Below are 22,785 nucleotides of genomic sequence, written 5' to 3' on the forward strand. Positions count from 1 at the left end.
AAAGGCTTTAAGCTTCTTAACTATTTGCGCTTTTCACGTCCATGTTTCTACCCCGTACAATAGTTGGGACCAGACGTAACATTCAACAAACCTCAGTCTCAGCGCAGTATTCAGCTTTTTGTCACAGAACAATTGCTTGAATTTTAAGAACGCTGCCCTGGCCATTTCTATTCGTACCCTGATCTCTTGGTCTGGATATAATTATGTGTTGATGTAAGCTCCCAGATGTTTATATTTTGTCACTTTCTCTATTTGCTGTCCACCAAGGGTTAGTTGTTCAGTATTTATTGGACTCCTTGATACTATCATAAATTTTTTCTTATCTGTGTTGATGTCAAGTCCCATTTGAATGCATTCACTATTTATTGCATCTAGTAAAGTTTGTAGTTCTTCTATACTCTCAGCCATAATTACCGTATCATCTGCAAATCTCATGGTGTTTACGATTTCTCTACCAATTCCTATTCCCTCTTTTTTTCCAATAAGGCTTTTCTGAATATGACCTGTGAGTACACGTTGAAAAGCGTCAGAGACAAGACGCATCCTTGCCTGACCCCTCTTGCAATCGGTATATTATTTGTTTCTATATCGTTCACCTTAACTATTGCTTTCTGGTTTCAGTATATAGCCCTAATAAACTCAATGTCTTTTTTGTCTAAATTGATGTTTTTTAATTCATCTATTAACTTCATATGCTGCACTCGGTCAAAGGCCTGCCTAAAGTCTATGAAAAATACATATGTACTCTTGTTATATTCCCGATATTTCTGCAAGAGTACCGTCAACGCAAATAATGCGTCTCTTGTACCCATGCTTACTCTGAAGCCAAACTGTCTTTAATCTATCTGCTCCTCACATTTCTTATAAATTCGGTTTTGAACAATTTTTAAGAGAATATTTAAAGTGTGGCACATTAGGCTTATCAATCTATAGTCATTACATAATTTGGGATTGTTGTTTTTTGGTAGAGGTAAAAATATCGATTTAAGCCATTCCTCTGGGATGTTTCCCTCTACATATCTGTGGTTAAGAATTCGGGTGAGTCTCTTTATATTACCGTCATCTAAGGCTTTAATAGTTTAACTGGAATTTAATCAGGAACCGGTGCTTCTCCTTGTTTTGCATTCTGTAGGGCATTCTTTACTTCTGATGGTAAAATTTGTAGGTATTGTTCTTCTTCACCCATATCTTGTTTATTTTTCATCTCGTCATGGAACAGATGGATTATATATTGTTCCCATACTTCCTTTATTTTGCTCTCTTCAGTAAGTTTTTCTCCATTATTACCTCTTGTTATGAGTGTTCTTCTTTGTCTGGTGTTGCCTGTAAGTTCTTTTATTTTTTTTTATGTAAGTTTGAGGTGTCTAGTTTGTTGCTGAGTTCTTCCAGTTCCTGGCATTCCTTATTCATCCATTCCTCCTTAGCCTTTCTGATTTCATATTTGATTTTATTCTTGATGGTTTTATATTTATTTTTATCCTAATTTTTGTATTTTTTTTTCAATTATTAGCTCAACTATTTCAGGTGTCATCCAGTCTTTTTTAGTGGTTTTCTCTTCTTCGCCCAGGACCTCTTTTCCCGCTTTTAGTATGGCTTTTTTCATATCTGCCCATTCCACGCTTCCTTCAGTTAATTTATTTATCTCTGCGTTTAGTTGCTGTTGGCAGTTGTCGTCTTTTAGGTTTTTGATGTTTATTTTGGTGGTTTTAACTTTTTTCTCCGGTTTTCTGAGTTTAATGTTGACGTTTGCTAGTAATGGATTATGGTCTGTATCTGCATCTGCGCTTCGATAGGTTTTCGCACTTTATACTCCATTACGAAACCTTTTGTTAATCGTTATAAAATCTATTTGGTTTCTAATTATATTGTTGGTGTTATCTTTTGGAGAAGTCCACGTGAATAATCTTCGTGAGGGTAGGTCGTATTATGTATTTGTTATTACTTATTCTTTCTCCTGGCAGTACTGGACTAGTCTATCACCTCTTTTGTTTCTTTTACCTAACCTAAAATTTCCTAAAATATTTCCAGTTTTTGGCAACAAGTTAAGTTTTAAGGTCAAGTTTTTGGAACACCATGGCTGTGTTCTCTAGTGCTTTTGCCTGAGTAGAAAATAGTGTTATTATCCTTGGTGTAGTTTCCAGAATCTCGCCATCGAACTTCTGAAAGGTCCAATAGTTGTATGTCTAATCTTTCCATTTCTAGCACGACTGTTGTTAATTTTCCTGCTTCATAAAATTTTCTTATATTTCACGTTACTATGCGTTTTAAATCGCTTACACTATATTTGTTTTCCCGCCCGGGGATTCTTCGCACCACTGTCCCATTAAAGGTACGCCGGGCACTCGGGGCCACTGTTTGATTTACGTCCATTTGTGGTTGTTCTTGAGAATCCTTAGGGATCTATAATGCAGTGGTTTCTCCTTGCCTTCTGCATCCTTATGGCGTTGATCTTGGTTAATCCGCCTTTGAGATCGATTTCTCAATCTCAGGACAAAAGAGTGCCCTCCCACTCACCAACTCATTCGCACGATACCGTTGGTTAGTAAGTGGGGGTTTGCTTATACCGGCAAACATTCGGTGATTTCGCAGTGTCACAACCGGTTAAATCATAATTACCGCCTGTGATTATTCAGTATCAGACTGTTAAAGAGATTTTCTCTACCGCTCCAATCCTGTAATGACATAGCTGCTGCCCTATGCCATGCTCTTAGTTGATCCGCGAGTGTTTATTTAGCAAAGCCTTATCCACACCTACCCCACATATCTGTAGGACGTTCCCTATCATCCATTGGGACGCACCGTGTTGAGGTTGAGAACTATCCCCCTCCGATTGTGTTTTCCAAGAAGTACTGAAGAAGCCCTACTCAATTCAGAACTCCTCCTTCTTGGAAACTATACCGACACGGAAAAATTTTTGTAATAAATAAAAAAAACAGAGCAAATCTTGCCTATAGCTTTACAAAACTTAAAATGATACTTATGACATTTTACCATACCAAAGGCTCAATGCCCAATGAGCAGATTGTTGTACTCAATGGAGTTAATAAAAAAAAATAAAAAAAAAACTTATGGCACAGTATATTGCTAAAGGATCAGTAGGTTCACTCTACCGCCGGTCCATTGTTCTTCATGTTCCATTTTTTTCACGCGCATTTGTTCCACGCGCAAATAAATTCCAGTTTTTGTTACACTGCTCAATATAATGTTTAATACACTGCTCGAAAATAAATCTCAGAGCTTGTCTGATGCTCTGTCAAATGCTTGTCAAATCTCAGAGCGCTGGTCAAGAATCTTTTCTTCGACATTACGGAACGGAAGATATCTCGGAAAAGTTTCATCTGTAGCAAAGAATGAGAGCAATCCTAAGAAAGCTCTTAACTCAACTGTGTCTACATCAGCTAATTCTGACCTGTTATCATTTGCATACTTGCTCCTTAGAGTAGATAATTTCTGATTGGTCCACTCTAGGATTATAGTAACTATATATTCAGATAATAATCGTTCAAATATTTACTTACGTTTATTTTCGGGTAAACGAATTGCAGTGGGAATCTTAATTATGTTATGTACAGCAGTCCGTACATTTTTTGCTGGAAGAACCCTTGACCACTTTCTGAATCTATTTTTACCATAAAAATATTTTTTATCGTTATCTCCTTCATCCTTGTTTTCAGGTGTAGTACTTGTTTCTTCAGAAGGTAACAAAACTTCACTGCTGTCGTTATCGCCTTCTTGCTCACTATCTGTTTCGTGCTCACTAGGTATAAAAGTTTCATCCAATATGCTATCGTCAGAATTATCAAGGTTACTGTCACATTCGTTATACCATTGTAATACAATATTACTAAAATCTGCATCACTCACTTTTATTTTCTTGCGTGAACTGGCTATTTTTATATTGCACAATTTATTGAAATAGTTACGTGAATTGTGATGTGCCGACAATTTGACGTATTGTGATTTTCTACACAAAATATATCGCTCGAAAACGCAACAAATTTCCTACTTTCGATGACTAAACTGAAAGGTACTGAGAGTGTCGACCGTACAAATTTAGAGTAAGTGGAGATCCGGAATTAACGCGCAGTTGCGATACGTCATTTTAACGGCACGTCACCAGTTAAGGGTTAAAGGAACTAAACCTTTTTACAAAAATTGCCATGAACAAAGTGTAGTTAACCGATTTCGATTAGGCCATACTAGACTCACACATTCTTATCTTTTTTCAAAATGTAACCCACCAATATGCGAGCGCTGCAATTCAAACTTAAAAGTAAAACATATCTTTGAATGTGACAAATTCAAACATCAACAAGCTCTTTATAATATATATTCAAATTTATTAGTTGTGTTAGGTCAAAATAGTTATTCAAAAAACTTAATAGATTAATTAAAAGCTATCGATGTGTTCCATAAGATTTAATTTTCTTTTTAGTACTATTTTGTAAAAAAATCTTTTTTGTAACCACGTAATATACCTATACTTGTAAAATTGTACAGATCCGTCGCTAATAACCATTAGGTGGATACGACTGTCTTTAAAATAAAAAAAAAATAAAAATTACTACACTTTCTAAAGCCTAAGGTGTCGAAAATTTTAAAACAAATTTGGTAGAACCAAATAGCATAGGTCTATCCTAATATAAGTAATTAAATAAAAGGCATTCGTTGTATTAATATTAAATTTATTATTATAATTGTAGTTTGTTTTCTTCACATTTTAAAATTATCTATGTTCAATCCAGACTTTTGGTCCATCTTTTAGTCTTAAAACCATGTTCGTCGATAATTTGATCTCCTCAATGCTTTTATATTTAGTAAATATTTTATATCTTCGCAGGACATAAGCCAAAATCGTTTTCATATTTATCATGCCATATTTTCCTCCTATAATATAATTTGGTTAGAAATATTATAGAAATCGTGGAATAAGTAATTTTTGTTATATTTGACGGAACATACAAATATTATTAAAAAATGTGAGGCAAATATAAAGTAAACATAACGGTAACAGTATCTTGAAACCCAGTTAAAAAGGCATTCGCTATATTAGGTGTTCAATTTTGTATAATAGTTCTAAAATATAGCCAAAATGATATTACGTATTAATCCTATATCTAGTGTTGTTTCCTTCAAGCACATTTGCCAGCCAATACCTATGTATTCGTTTTCCTCACATTAATTAAGCACTTTACCTGCTATGTGGACAGAGGGCAACATTGTTTACGAACGGTATTTATTTTAGACCATTAAAGCTTATAGACACGCCGTATGCTATACCCCCGTTTTGAAGAGTGGAGCCAACATAAATTGCTTTGCGTAGCTATGCGTGACGTCAGTATATGGCAGAAAACGTTAGAAACTATAGTAAAATTCCACTATTTGGAAGAGTCATTTCATCGTTGAAACGCCGAATGTCCTTAAATTTAAATGTACTCAGCGGCCCCCTGAAAACTACTCGTTTAATTTGTGTTTTCTCATCAGAAATCATAGAATGTATAATTAGTACATTTATTTGTGCTTCTCTATAGCAGACGTAACCACAAGATGCCGTACAGTGTAGCCGATTCTTGTTCACTAGTAGCAGTTATAGTCATACAAATCTAAATTCTTCGACGCAGCGATTATTATCGACATAAAAATTACAAAAAAATGAGTTGTAGTAGTAGAGAGTAGTAAAAATTGAGCACAAAATTGTATTGAAATAAATTTTATTTACATGTTCAGTTTTGTTACATATTTAAATTTATAAAATAAAAATTGATATGTTACATTTCATTCCCATTCCGTTTCAAAAACTTGGCAACTTGAGAATTTGTAAAGCATCGTAGCGGTAATACCACCGCACCTGCCGAAGCAAGAAACATTCATTTATACAGGCGGTGCTGGCGGCAGTGCTTCTGTTGCCTTTTGTAATTATCTTTTTTTCGCGGTTGAAGTTTGTGGTGATAATCCTAGTGTCATTGGGGTTTGTCATTTTATAGTAAATTTTTAATTATATTCGGTGATTATTAAAATATAATCGACGAACAACCGAGTTGTTCCAAGAGAAGACAGCAAAATGTTAACGTAAGAAAAAAAGGTAGTGATACGATATGAAGGAATTGCATGATGCAGAAAAATGGTATCAAATATTAGCCAAGCGGTCGATATTTGTAGCAGTTTAACAAAAGTATCCATTAGCTGTATTTATCGTGTGCCTAAGAATACATCGAAAAATAAAAAGCAAGTAAAACGTAAAACTAGAGGTAGAAAAAACATTGTTTTGGATGACGAAACAAGACATTTTATTTTCGGAGTAAAATTCTAACACTGAAAAAATTTCTCAAGGGCTCGAAAACAATTACTTTTTACCCAAGATATCTCGTAGAGTATTAATCAGAACTATGCGAGAAATGAACTTTCGATATGTAAAAACAGAAAAAGTGTGTTATTAGAGAAAAAAAAAGAAATTATTGCGTGGAGAAGAAAATATTTTAAAGAAATACGCACACTTCGCAGCATTGAACGGAAAACATATTATTTGGATGAAACCTGGATTAACGAAGGTCATACAGTTGGAAAAGATTGGCAGGATTTAAATGTCAAAGGTAAACGCGAAGCATTTTTAGAAGTCTGCTTTACAGGATTAAAAGCTCCATTAGGAAAGGGACGACGTTTAATCATTATCCATATAGGAAGTGATTCAGGGTTCCTTGATGACGGTTTGCTTCAATATGAGTCGAGAAAAACAGAAGATTATCATGAAGAAATGACTTCCGAAGTATTCGAGCGCTAGTTTAAGAGAATCTTAACAAAATTAGAACCTGGTCAGGTCACGTCAATAGACGTTTTAGCGTAACTTCCGCGACAGCCGGGTAGCATCAATAAGCTTTCTGCAAATTTATTTGTTTTTTTATAGCTTTTTGTAACAATAAAACACTGAAAACTTCGTTTTCGAAACTTCCACAAAATTTATTATAAAATCTTATCACTACAGCTGTTTCGGCAGAGTACCTTTCTCAAGTGATATATTTTTGGTATGCATTTACACATTATAGTATTTAACGAAATAGGTTGTGGAGGGTAGAACTGTTTGTCTCAAGTTAGTTAAAGACTATAAAGTGTAAATGCATACCAAAAATAGATCACTTGACAAAGGCACTCTGCCGAAACAGCTGTAGTGATAAGATAGTTTTTTGCTGGTGGAATTCTGTATTTTTAGGGAGAATTTTGAAAATAAGTCACAATATATCTATTTACATGGTTAATTTACTGACGTTTCGATCTCTATTCCAGAGACCGTATTTAAAGTTAAAAAAAAGGAAATAAATAATATAAGATTATATAAGTAATATTATATAAATATATATTAATAAACAAATAAAATAAATGTAACATCTTTGAAAACGGTATTTGGATATAGAGATCGAAACGCCAGTAAAAACCTGTAAATAAATTTATATTGTGGCTTATTTCGAAAAAATAATATTTAAAAAATATAATATAATTAACGTTGAAATAAAAGTGAGTGTACGCCACTGGATTTTCATACGTCTTTCCCTACTTTTCTACCTTTAAACGATAAAATTACTCTTCCAAATTGTGGAATTATAGTATAGACAAGTGTTTGTAAACTTTTTATGAGTGTTAAGTTGCAATTTAATACTTTTCCAATACATTATTTTTTTTAATTATGGTATTATCTTGCAGTGCATTTAATTGTACGCAGCGACACAAAAAAGGGGACAGATTTATCATTTCATGGGTAAGTAAATTCATAAATTAAACTTGGAAAACCTACTAGAAATTTATTACTTTTCTCTTCCAAAGTGTATAAAATAGATACATAAATGAGAGTCTTATATGATTTTCATTTTATAATTACGTTGAAAACTGAAAGATAAAGCAAATAAATTGTTTTAGAATTTCTAAAGATTCATCATTGCAAAAAAATTGGATTATAGCGATGTGCCGTGAAAATTTTAAACCATCAAATAGTTCTAAAATTTGCTCCAAGCATTTCACGGCGGATTCGTTTATTACAAGCGGATGGAGTTCAAAAAAACAGCTCAAAAAAGATGCTGTTCCCGGAATTTATAATTTTCCTATGTATGTATATATATATATATATATATATATATATATATATATATATATATATATATATTATATATATAAATATATATATATATATATATATATATATATATATATATACATTGTTATGTTTCTTCTTTCCCAACCAAAGAAAAATAAATAAAAAAATCCATCGAAATAAAATTTCAAGATATCAATATAAACAAATTGTATATAGTAATTTAAGATAAGATTTAGTGTAGATAAGAGTAGAAATTTTTCCGTTTCAAACAAAATTATCAAAAATCCTTTGTTTAGAATTCGAAGATATTTTACCTGAAGGTTAATCTCTTCATTGTTTGTAGAGTCGAGTATTAAATGACCATATTCTAATCTTTTGAAATATGTATAAATGATGTATTGAAAAAAACCAATTTTAAAAGTAAGCTATTTAGTTTTCTCTGAAACCGAAATTAGGCTTTTCCAATATCATAGTAAACACAATTTAAGCTTTTTGATTGGACGGTCGTTTTTAAATGGGAATTTGGGAGTCGATGATGAGACAGGAGAAGTTAGTCATTTTTTGGTCATCGAAAGGAAACAGTCGTGTGTCTCAAGATAGGGTGTGGTTCGTGAGTTTGGATACCGGCGTAACGAAAAGAAGCGAATAGTTTGAAGAAGGAGATAACAAGTAGAATAAAAGAGGTCCTTGTATCTACCGTGGGCATTTTTATAAAGTATATGTGAAAGTATTCTTACGGCATCAAGTTGACAAAAGGAGGTCCTGGTGTCATAAATAAGTAGCGGAGTTTGGAGAAGTGAATCAGGTGTTTTTTGTGTAGTCTACAGGAGGTTTGCAGAGACGTAAAGAAGGAGCCGAGGTGCCAAAAAAGGGAGATCACATCTTTGAGGAGACTGGACTTTTCTGGGTATGTTCCAACATACAACTCAAGAAGAAAATAAACTGTAAGTGTTTGTACAATTGAATTTTATATCTGTGAAGGATCGTTTCGACATCATGGTCATTAGCATTCAAATTTAAGAATTGAGGTTTTGTTAGGCTAATCAAAAGTTTAAAGTTTTGTGGTTTCTTTTTTTTAAGTAAAGAAAATTTTAAGTAAAATTGGTTTTTCGCGTAATATAAATGTATGTAGCTTTATAATCTTATTATCATAGTAATTTGATTTATTTTCTTGTATGCTGATTGATAAGATAACGACAGAATTTAATAATTGTTGTTTTCGTTCATATAAAATAAAGAAACGTAAATCTTTGTAATATAATATATTTGTATTATTATCCTTTCTTCTCTATTCCGATAAAAGATAACTAGAAAATCTTTTGAATCCATCGAACACAGGTAATATAAGGATTATTTTACTTTTGATAACAGATAAGTTATAATTTTTTTATTGGCTCAATAAACTAAGTTTGAACTCAAAATAAACAATCATAATAATATATATATATATATATATATATATATAAATATATATATATATATATATATATATATAAATATATATATATATATATATATATATATATATATATATATATATATATATATATCCCGTTCATAGCGTAATCCGTCTTTGGATTCCCGTTCGCCAAGCCTGTCTATTCTGCCAGTTTTCTTCAGATAGATTTCTTGCTGATATTGCTTTTAAAATTCCTTGCATCCATGTTGTTGGTGGTCGTCCTCGTTTTCTTTTCCCTGGTGGTATCTATTTTAATTGTTGGTAGTCTTTCTTCCTCCATACGTCTAACATGTCCGTACCATGTTAATTGTTGTTTTTTGATGTCTTCTATAATTGATGTTCGTACATTCATTTGATTCCTTATGTTTCCTTCCTTGATTTTCCAAACCGTTTAATTAAACAAGTTAAAACTAGAAAATTTTCAGTAAAAAGAGAAACTTTTTCAGACAAAACAACAGGCTCTAAAAGTGAAAATATAAATATAAGAACGAGTGAATCTACTACCATTAAGGCTCCAGTAGGAATTCCAGAGGAAACTACCTTAGAACCTCCCTTGAACAAGCGAAGACATTATCTTGGTGACTTTGTTGAACAAGGATCATCTAACAGAGATCAGGAATATAGAGTGGTAGTAAACAAATTATTTCAAAATAAAAACAAACAAATCAAAATGTTGCAACAACAAAATAGAAGGCTTGTTAAAAAAGTTAATATCTTTAAATTTCTACTAGAACATCTTAAAGAAAAGCAGATGATCGATGAAAATTCCTGCGTGAAACTTTCGGTAATCAAAATTATTAATACTTAGTCGATGAAGTTTAAATTATTGCTTTTTATTTTATTAAAATACGATGCATGCTTCTGCAAAAACTATCTTTAAACAGTCGCTTAAATCGAAGGGCACTTAAACATATCCACCGGAATTAAAAAGCTTTGCTTTCACTCTCAATTTCTATTCGCCAAAAGCTTACTTGTATGTCAGAAAAACTTTTCCCTATGTGTTGCCTCATCCACGAACTCTTCAAAGGTGGTATCAGGTAGTAGCTTGTGAGTCTGGTTTTCAAAAAGAAGCAGTGAAGGTATTAAAACAAAAAGTAGTTGAACTTAAAGATAAAGGAAAATCATGTACCTGTGCTTTGTGGTTGATAAAATGTCTATATATTAGAAAATAGAATGGGATGGTGAAAAGTTTCTAGGATAGGTTTAGCATAGCATTTATTAGCAATTATAAAAAGTATCATAACATATATTTTCTATTTACATAATTGTGAACTTTAATTGTAGGTATGTTCACATGGGAAGTAACCCTCAAAGCGATTCTTCCGAAGTCAAAGCAAAAAAAGCCATTATATTATTATATATAGCTTAAATGACACATGGAAACTACCAATATGCTACTTTCTAATCGATGGTTTATCAGGAGTTCAAAAAAGTTATCTGGTAAAAATGTGCTTAAAAATAATGCACGAAGCTGCTGTCACAATTACAAGCACAAGTTTAAAGTTTAATGGTGCAGCATCAAATATTAGCATGGCTAATCATCTTGGAGTTGATTTATCTATTAATTCTAATAAAACATATTTATTATATCCATTTACAAATCAACCAATATATGTAATATTTGACCCTTCACATATGTTAAAGCTTATCCGCAATACTTTGGGTACTTGTATTGCGGATAAGCTTTAGAAAAGAATATTTAGAAAAATTAATAGAAATTCAAGAAATGGAAGGCCTTCATCTAGTAACTAGGATAACTCGAAGGCATATTAATTGGTTTAAAGAAAAAATGAAGGTGAAATTAGCTGCCCAAAATTTCAGCCAAAAAGTTGCTAAGGCATTAAATTATTTAAGAAATAAATACTCAAAGGAATTTAAAAACAGCGAAGCTACTGAGAATTTTATTGAACATAATGATATATTTGATATTAGAAATAGCAGACATTTATTGGCAAAATACTTAAAATTCAGCTTGCAACAGCATAATAAACACGCTATTTTTCAGAAAATTGAAGAATCTATAAAATACCTAACTTCACTTAATTGTTCCACCAATGGTGAATTACTGTGAATATGTAAGAAAAACAAAAATTTTAAAGAAACATAAACCTCTTCCGTGGTGGACACCTGAATGCATCCAAGCTACAAGAGCATATAAGAAAGCTTTCAATAGAATAAAAGATCATAAAACAGACGAAAATATAACGGACTACAAAAAACGAAGAGCTGAGGCAAGATACATTCTAGAAAAGAATCCTGAAGAAAATTCATCTCATCTCTAAATACCTCTTCAAGTATAAGTACAGTTTGGAGAAACTTAAGAAAAATCTCTGGAAAAGGCCAGCCATATAAGATTCCTTTTCTAGCAAAAAATAACAAAATAATTAGTGATAGAAAAGAAATCGTAGATATGTAAGCAGACCAATACGAATTAAATTCCAGTGATGAAAATTACACTGATAATTTTAAAATACATAAAAACTACGTAGAAAAAAACATTTTGGAATTCGACGGACATGAGATTCACAACCTTAACGTTCCTTTTTCCTTCATAGAACTTGCTGAAGCCTTAAACTCTTCCAAAGATTCAAGCCCAGGACCAGACGGTATCCCCTTAGCATTTCTACTACATTTACAGACAATGGAAAAAATTTATTACTAGACCTTTATAATTTTATCTGGAGTAACCAGGTTTTCCCATCAACTTGGTCCGAAGCAATAATACTACCACTTCTTAAACCTGAGAAATCCCGGACATCACCTGAGTCATATCGACCAATATCTTTAACCAATATTATATGTAAAGTGTTAGAGAAAATGGTACATAAAAGGCTGAGATGGTATTTAGAACAACAAAAACTCCTTATTCCACAACAAAGCGGATTTAGGCAAAATAGATCCACTATAGATAACCTAATAGACTTAGAGTCAGGAATACATGAAGCATTTGCAAATAAGCAAGATTGTATCGCAGTTTTTTTTGATATTAATAAAGCTTATGATACTGTCTGGCGATACAATATCATATCAAAATTGCATAATTGGAATATCAGAGGCAATATGTTAAAATTGATTTCCAATTTTCTTCAATCTCGCAGCTTCATAGTTTGATCAGACAACGTTAACTCAGATAAAAAAGTTCAAGAGAACGAAGTACCACAAGGATAAGTTATAAGCTCAACCCTTTTTCTAATAGCCATAAACGACATACTTCAACAATGCTCACCGATTGTTAAAGGAAGATTATACGCTGATGATTTAGTTTTATATGCCAAAGGAAAAAACTCTACATCTATTCAAAAATATTTACAACAAACAATCAATCAGTTAGAATCATGGTCTAGGACTATCGGATTACAATTTTCACCGACAAAAACTAAATGTATTTTATTCACACGAAAACATAACACTCTAACTCCACATCTAAAGCTATATAATCAAACCCTCAATTTCACAAATAATATCAGATTTTTAGGTATGGTTTTCGACCGAAAGCTCTCCTGGAAAAAACATACAGAAGAACTTAAAAAATCATGCCAAGCAGGACTAAATTTTATGAAAACTATTTTCAGCAAAAACTGGGGAGCAGATCAAAATACACTATTACATGTATATAAATCTTTAGTTAGATCCAAACTCGACTATGGTGCGATAGTTTATTCATCAAGCAAAGTATCAATATTGAAAACATTAGAAACTGTTCAAAACACAGCTCTACGAATAGCTACAGGTGCATTTCGAACGACACCAGTTGAAAGTTTACAATGCTTAACAGGAGAACCACCCCTAAGTTTACGATGCAAATACCTTTCTCTCTCATATGCTTCTAAAATAGCTAGTAATCAAGAACACCCTACTTATACCAATACGTTTACAGATCGATTTCAAGACACTGTTTCTACAACAAGACTAGATCCTCCATTTTACGAAAGGGTTAGAAGAAACCTTCATGACCTACATCTTGAATTTCCTGAAATTCTCCCAATAAATTTCCTAACTTCTCCACCTTGGTTAATACCAACTCCCAAGATTAATACTAACCTTAGTATATATAAAAAACGTGAAACTATAACAGACTTGATCAAACAATCATTCTTTGACAGAAACTTATAAAAATCACTATAAGATATATACTGACGCATCCAAATCTTCAGACGGTGTTGGTGCAGTCATTCTCACACCCAATACATCCTTAAAATTTAAATTCAATCCCATTACTTCGTGATACACTGTGGAGTTGTTTGCAATATTACAAGCACTTATACACATAAAAGAGTCGAAACAATCCCCGTCTCTCATAATAACCGATTCACTAAGCTCACTTCACACTATCAAACGTTTATATACCAATAATCCAATTGCCTCACATATCAAATCAGAAATAGAGATTCTAAATAATAATAAGATCACTGTTGACTTCATGTTTGTTCCATCACATTCAGGTATACAAGGAAATGAAGAAGCAGATGAACTAGTCCGCTTAGCATCGCTCAGCCAAGACTCCATTATTATTAATGAGGTCTCTTCAGATGATTTCAAGTCAGAAATAAAATATAAAGTGTTAAGTGCGTGGCAAAATAAGTGGAGTGCATCACAAAATAAACTGAAGGAAATTAAACAATTAGTGAAACCGTGGCTCCAACTCACAGCGAATAGACACGACCAAGTGAGAATAACACGTTTGCGACTAGGACACAGTAACTTTACACATAAACACCTCTTTACGCGAACTGTGCCGCCAATGTGTGAAAATTGTCAACCAACACTCTCCGTGAAGCATATACTAACTCAGTGCAAAACATATGAAGCAGCAAGAAAGAAGCACACTATCCCAGATAATATAAAGGAAGCCTTAGGAAAAAACATGAACGTTAAAAACACAATAAGTTATCTTAAAGACTCAGGACTGTATCAATTATTGTAATTTTTTCTAACTTTACCTATATTATATTTTTTAGGTCGCTAATAACCCTGGTGGTTACAGCGTAAATAAATAAAAAAAAAACAAAAAAACAAAAAAACAAGCTGCGTATAAAAGGCTCTTAATGCACACAAATGTTACTGGATCTTCCCATCCTAATTTTATAGAACAGGCACCTTCGATCATTTTAGTAATAAGTACAACACATACTGTGAAAAAGAAAACTATTGATTATCAACTTATTGAAAACTTGACTGATGAGAATATAAGAGAAATAATTAGTGACCATGATTACACATTAAATAATTGAAGTTTTTCAAAAACATTTTCGTCTTATGTTTGTGATGTTGTACATTATATCGCTGAGTTTATTGTTAAGAAAATTAAGAAAACATTAGATTGTGACATATGCTTGTGTGCAATTGAAAGTGATAACTTAAAATCACCATTCATAAGACACAAAAATTATAGTATATCTAATAATTGTTTAATCCAACCTTCCAAAGATATTATTCATATTTGCAAAATTGCCGAAAGTGAAATAAGAATTATGTATGATTCAAAAAAATTAAATGATTCAAAATTAATGACAAAATTAATTTTAAATGTCATGAGTAATGTCCATAACTTAGTCTTTAATAAATACAAAGAACATATGTTTCATCATGATTTTTAAACCAACCATTTTTTTAATCTAATAAATTTAATCTCTAAACCAATTCAGTATTGCAATATAAGGTTGTACCATGACGGCGAGAAACTAAATAATAATGTAAATAGACTTAGAAGTAAGTTAACAAAAACTATTTTATTTTGTGGTTAATAAATAAATTTATATAAATAATTTTTCCCCTAAAATGAAACTTTCACCCACCAGTAAAATTTCTATCCTTTAAATTTATTTTTCATTATCAAACAAGAAGAGGTATAGTTTGTTTCACGAAAAATGGTTGAGTGCTTAATGGTTACCTGAGTTGATCCTATTGTGTATACAAGAGTCTCTCAATAAACTACCGAAGTACACAGGGTCGCACTTCAGAAAGCTTGTTATTTAATATATTTCATTGGTAGCTGTGTAATACACGATTATAAAGATTTATTAAATTATTTCATATGGTATTTTTAAGTTGTTCAAGTGAATATACTTGATAATTGAACAATTTTTAACATGAAGAAAGTAGTTTTTTTGTTCTACGTGAATAATTGTAGTATATGGATCTAAATTCAGAAAGGTACTTTCCTTCTTACTTTTTACAGGCTTAGGACTGTCAGCAAAAAACTGGCGTGATTAAAAGTTTTTGCTTTTCCTAATCGGATATCGTTAAAAATGTACAGTAATAATAGTTCTATTTACAGTATATACATACAAACGAATACATAATGTACAAAAAATAGATGAATTGAAAAAAAATATAGAAAAATATATACAAGTTAATATTTACAAAAAAAATACCCAAAATAACCAAAATATATTTATGAATTCCTAAATACCTAATTCTGTTTCGCTGTCGCTATCCTCTTCAAGATTAATAACAATTGGTTTAATTATGTGATTCAAAGTAACATATGAATTTTCTACGTTCATTACATGGCGTACTGAATTTTTCCAACTTTCTGGGGAGATATCATCAACACATTTCCTTATTAATTCGACTACACTACCACTTAAAGTCAGAGAAACATTTTGTGACCTAACATTTGACTTTAGTTGGTGCCACATATGCTCTATGGGATTAAATAAACAATAGAAGGGGGGAAGCCGTAACACTGTATGTCCCATGTCCTCGGCAAATGCGTCACAAACATATACTTTTTTAATAGCAAATGATTTTAACACTGCTAACAGATCATTTTTTAAATAACTTTCTTCAAAATATATATCGTTTTCTAACAGGTAGTTTTGAATTTCAATTTTCGTGTTATTTGCACTTGGAGACTTATGTAATTGACGACTGTGGTAACTTGCATTGTCCATTACTATCACACTATTTTGAGGAAGGTTAGGTATAAGACAATTCTTAAACAATTGCTCAAAAAGCTCTGCCGTTGTATCCTCATGGTAGTCCACGCAGGAGTCTTTAATGTTCTTTGCAGAAAGCCATAAGGCATTTGGGACCCAACCATTTTCTGATCCTGCATGTAAAATTGTTATTCTTTTCCCTTTGTTTGATGGAGCTTTTGTTTGACACCTGTTGGAAGAATCGGACCATCCGTTGGATGGTGTTTCATGAGTGTCAAAAAATGTCTCGTCCAGATAAATTATTGGTCGATCTTCTGTACGGTACTTTCTTATGGAAGTTATATATTCAGTACGCCACTTTTGTAAACGATGGAACTCCATAAGCACTTGCCTTTTGTCAATTGTACGATATCTGAAGCCCATTTTAGACAAAATCCTCCAAAGACTAATGCGGCTATAGTTTATTTGTGTATTATCATTAGTAAGCCGTTGTTTTAAAGCATCTAATGTAGGTATCCGTTGCTCTTCGTACATTGTGTAAATTTTTCGTCTTATGAAGTCCTTATCACTTTCGTCAATACATTTGGTAGAACCGGCATCCTTACGCTTCCTTCTTGACTTAATGAGATTTGATGTAATTCTTTTCACTGTGGTTAGAGGTATTTTCGTTAAATCAGATATTTTACTGGCAGCAGTATTAGCAGTAAGTCCTCTTGTAAGTAAAGAACTATATATTGTTTTTACGATTTCTTTAGCGTCAGCAGATAAATGCTTTTTCTTTGCTGGAACACTGGAAGAAGCACCATCAATGTTTTTCCACGGACGCCACATAATGCTGTTTTATAGGTATAAATAGGTATAACAATGGTAACACTTGTAACGCTTTCAACTAAATGAAACAAAATGTATATTTAAAAATTTCTCATAGGTTTTATATCATCATCATTAGTGGCGTTACAGCTCTTTATAAGCCAAGCCTTCTTCAAAACAATCCTCCATTCGCCCCTGTCTCTGGCAACTCTTCTCCATGCTCTAATTCCGATAGACTTCAAATCATTTTCTAGGTTGTCTTGGTACCTAAGTCTCGGTCTTCCTCTTCTTCGTTGTCCGATCGGCCCTCTTCGGTCAAAAACTTTTCTGACTATGGCATCTTCCTATCGTCTGATTACAAGACCTATCCATCTGAGGCGTGCTACCTTAATGGATTTTACAACGTCAGGTTCTCCAAATCTTCTATACAATTAAAAATTGTAACACCTGCGCCACAAACCTTGTTCTTTTATGCCTCCATCGGTTTTATATACTTTTACAAATTATACAGAATAGAGGGAACCTGTATAATTATTCCAGAAAATACTTAACGATCAACAAATTTATTGTGGTCATTAAAAGATCAACCATTGATAGTGAAACTCACTGTTAAAATGTTTACAACTTTATGAAATAAAATGTATTCTAATCGTTTTTATAATTTTTTACGATTTTTTAATCGTTTTTATATTACCAGGAATTTATTATACAAACAAGATAACGACACTCCACAGTAGCTTCAATTTTACCTGAATACTTACCTGCTCAACTAATGTTAACTAAGCTGGGGTACTTGGGGTCGGGTTTTATTGCAATCATTAAGCACTCAACCATTTTTCGTGAAATAAACTATACACTTTCAAATAAAACATTTATTTTTACAAAATTACTTTCAAATCAAAATCAATCTAAAGAATGGAATTTCAAAGATAAAGGAAACACATTACAATCAACTAGTAATATGTAAAAAATGCGACTGCACATCATAGCAAGTAATTAGTACAGTCATTAGTAACCATTTTCCAAAACTTTCGTATACACTGATAAAATCAGATTTGTAGAACGTCAAAATACTCGATACCACGTAGGGCGAATTCTCGCCCCACATACATTTTCGCGAAATCCGACGAGAATATTTAATTTTCTGTTCTCGGTATTTTGGGATTTACTACTTCTTTGTGCTCTTAATACATCAATTACCAATGTCCCAAACCGTCACAGCAATTGATTAAACTTAATTACAGATATTAATAAAAACGTTAGACCTGTGGCGAGAATTCGCCCCACCCGGTATTAGGAAGGTTAATCATATTTACCGATTAATTAATTCATAAAAAACACAGAATTCCGAGCAGAATTTGGAGGTTTTTAAGATCTAATGGTTTTATGTTTTAAACGGTGAATAAACGACAGGCAATTATGGAATCCAGCCGTTAAATAAAGTGGAGGTTCGATTAGTTGGAGAGTCTAAGGTCTTTTAGGAGTGAAGGGAAGAACTTATATTATTTGGATAAAACTTACTTCGACACCCACGGTATAGTTAAAAAATGTTGGACCGATGGTAGTAAAAATTGCGTCACCAATGTTCCTCCCTCTAGAGGGAGGAAAATTTGTATTTTACATTGTGGGGGATAATCAGGATGGGTAGAAGATGCTTTATTACTCCCTGCTAAGAGTGTAAGTGATTGTTGCTTAGATTATCATCAAGATATGGACAGTACCTACTTTGTTTGAAAAGTGGTTTGAGCAGCAATTACTTACATAAATTAAAAGGAAATGACAATTTACTTAAATTAAAAGGAAATAGCGTTATTCTTTTTGATAATGCTTCGTATCATTGTAGACTAAAGAGTACAATTCCAAACACTAATTCAAACAAAGCTGAAATTTTAAAAATTTTTATCAAAACATGAAATATATTTTATGGATTCTTACACAAAAAAACAACTTGTAGAACTATTAATAGTTATTTATTGTACAAGACGATAAAATTGTACTTTATCTTCGAGCATTTTTTAGCGTCGAAACGTCAGTCGAGAGGCTAATTATGCTCAAGAAGATAATGCGATTTTATCGTCGTGTGCAATGCATTTTTTTCTATAGCAAGACTTCAAGTTCAGGTAAAAAATAGAATTTCAAAGAAAATTGTAATTTTTAGCACAAAAATCGCAATTGTGTTGCTCCGTTGCTAGGGATATGAATTACTCTGTCAATAAATGTCAAACAAATGTTACGTTTTGGTTTTTGCTAGGAATATTGTTGCGTATTGTGTACAAAGAGAATAAATACGAAATGGACGGAAAAGAATTAATCCAGTACCTCGAATCAAGTGTTTAAGCAAACGAGTACAAGTTGTGATGCTCCAAAAATAGATATTTCTAATAATGTTAATTGTAAAATTTCAGTTCTTTTTAATCCTTAATGTGTTTTAATTTGTGAATTTTATTGAATAAAAGGAAGTTAAAACATTTTATCTACTCTTGCTGATACTAATCTAATTTTACTCAATGACGGAAGACCAACCAAAATATCCAGACCAAACGAACGTCCTTCAATGATAGACTTAACATTAGTATCTCCTCATTTAACAGGCTTTACTACCTGGAATCCTCTAAATGACTCACTAGGTACAATCCACATCCCTATCCAAATCACCCTAGATTTGAAATATTCCCCAAGAACAATCCATACCTCCACGAAATGGAAAGAGTCTTCAGCGAACTGGTCTATATTTGAAAATTACTTAGAAAAATGCCTTCTAGACACTCATTCTATAGATGTTACATCTTTGGAAATGTTTAATAACTTAATAAAAACAATTAGCGAAGCTGCAGACTCTGCTATGATTACTCAAAAATCATTTCAACCAAAATCCGGTCTTCCCGTATGGTGGGACGACGAATGTAAAAATTTAATATCGTGTCGAAAAAAAGCTTTTCGAGAGTATAATATTGTCTCAAATCTTGAAAATTATCTAAAATTTAAACACATCCAAGCCAAATGCAAAGTTGCTTTTATGAAAAAACAAAAAACATCTTGGATCAACTTTGTAAATACTATCAATAAAAATACACCGCTCAACAAAATATGGAAATTTGTTAATAAAATGGCTAACAAAAATTATCATTCAAAGACACAACCAATTTCAACAGAGCTAATAGAAGAGTTACTTGACAAGTTCGCTCCACCATACGTTCAAGACCAATTAAAACGTATCAATATGCAATTCCAGTAAATTTAAATTACTAGAAAATCCAATAAACATCCAAGAACTGGATGCAGCTATTAAAATATCAAAATCTACTGCGCCCGGGAAAGATTATATTACTTATTCCATAATTAACCACCTTCCCGATAAGGCAAAAAATCATTTATTAAAAATATTTAATGATTGGCTTTTGAAAGGAAATTACATTGACAAAATGAAAGAAACAATTATATGTCTTTTTATCAAACCCAACAAAGACAAAACTCTCTCATCGTCTTATCGACCCATTTCTCTATTGTCTTGTATAACAAAAACTTTCGAAAGAATTATCAAAAATCGTCTTAACTGGACAGTCGAACACTATAATCTTTTGCCAAGCACTCAATACGGATTTCGATCTGGTCTGGGAACACTAGATGCAATAAGTCACTTAACAACAGATATCCAACTAAATTTTTCAAAAAATAAATATTTAGCATGTTTCTTTCTAGACCTTAAAGGCGCTTACGACTGTGTTAATCTAACAGTAATGCATTCAAAGTTATGCAAACTGGGGTTGTCCACAAATTTATCCGCTAATATAGTTAATCTTTTTAGCAACCGAACTTTATATATCAGAGACATTCTCTTCAACATATTTTCGGCAAGTATACACGACATTTTTGTTGATTCCATAAAATGTATACAGTACGCCGATGATATATGTATTTACTCCGTCCGTGATTCATATGACGATTGTGTGGAGGTCCTGGAACACATCATGAAACTAGTAGATAATTGGACTAAAGACCATGAACTTACTATATCCCCAGAAAAATCTGCCATTATGATATTTACAAGACATAGGTTACGTACGCCTGATAGTCTACACCTGTCAGGATATGATATACCCGTTGTCACTGAGTATAAATATCTTGGTATAATCCTAGACCCCAAATTACTATGGTCTAAACATGTCCAATATGTAAAAAAAAGATGTGAGAAAGGCATTAATCTTCTTAAATGTGTCACTTGCAGGAAATGTCCCAAAGTTGCATTGATGTTTTACAGGACCTACGTGCGATCAATTTTGGATTACGGATGTGTGTTATACGGATCAGCAAGCAAAACACATTTACTAAAAATAGATCGTATTCAGTTTAAAAGTTTGAGATTAACTTTGGGTGCTATGAAATCAACACCATGCCCCCTGTTACTTGCTGAAAGTAATGAAATGCCATTAGAATATCGTAGAAATTTATTAGCAACAAAATATGTATTAAAATTAAGGGCTAGAACAAGTGGCCTACTAAGTATGCTGTATGAATTATCCATTCAAAATCTAGTAAACAATTATTGGAGAATAAAAAATTCACCACCATTAGCAGATGCCTTTCTGGAAACCAATGATTTACCGGTTACACTTTCAATAAATTATATTAAACCATCTTATAAATTAGAATTTAATACAATCTTCAAAAAATTAAATATTATATTTCCGAAATATTCAGATTCACATCAAATAAATAACAAGCTGTTGAACTCCATATTGAGTGAATATACTAATAAAACTATAATTTACACAGATGGCTCTAAACTGAACGATGGGAAAGTAGGGTCTGCAGTGTATATTCCTTCCAAAAACAAATCACTGAAAATAAAGCTTCCTCCACATTGCTCTATTTACACTGCAGAAGCGGTAGTTATTAGGAAAGCTCTGGATTGGCTAGAGCACGCAAATTTGCAAGATGCTGTGATCATCTCAGACTCTAAGTCAATTCTTAGTGGACTTAATAATACTGAGTTAAACCATAAAACATGTGAGCTGATATGTGACATTAAACAAAAAATGAGAAACAAAGATATAACATTTATTTGGGCAAAAAGTCACTCCGGGATAAAAGGTAATGAAATAGTAGACGAGCTCGCTAAGGATTCTACTCATTCAGGTATACAAGAACATATGTACACAGTATCAGACCTAATCAATTTTTATACTAAAAAAATAAATTTTAACTGGCAAGACAGATGGAAAATATTGGCGAATACTTCAAATAATCATTATTACAAGATCCATCCTACGTTACCATCCCTAACAGAATTACCACACATATTCCATTATAATATATCTAAACGATCAGCAGCAACTATCACAAGATTAAAAACTAGTCACGGTGCTGTTCCTGCTCACCTGGCTAGATTAAACATTATAGAATCAGGAAAGTGTTTATGCGATAATATTTCCCAGTGTGATGTTAATCACATCCTGTTTGGATGTATTAAAAATAAAGCACTCTCATCTACTTTTTATGAAAACCTAGTTAAAAGTAATGTGCAACTTCCAGTAAACATAACCCACCTACTGTCA

The 22,785-nt window shown here is 32.3% G+C and overlaps 1 protein-coding gene across 1 annotated transcript in view; it reads right to left on the bottom strand.

Annotated features, from left to right (window-relative positions):
- Positions 1-4,678: 4,678 nt before the first annotated feature.
- The window catches only part of LOC140436700 (cytochrome P450 4C1-like), a 116,424-nt gene continuing 98,317 nt past the window's right edge, over positions 4,679-22,785 (bottom strand). The window contains exon 12 of the mRNA XM_072525741.1: positions 4,679-4,887. Within this exon, the coding sequence (XP_072381842.1) occupies positions 4,727-4,887 (161 nt within the window). The 3' untranslated portion in view covers positions 4,679-4,726. The remainder of the gene's footprint in view (positions 4,888-22,785) is intronic.

The sequence above is a fragment of the Diabrotica undecimpunctata genome, chromosome 3 (assembly GCF_040954645.1).
Source record: "Diabrotica undecimpunctata isolate CICGRU chromosome 3, icDiaUnde3, whole genome shotgun sequence".
In the NCBI taxonomy this organism is placed as follows: Eukaryota; Metazoa; Arthropoda; class Insecta; order Coleoptera; family Chrysomelidae; genus Diabrotica; species Diabrotica undecimpunctata.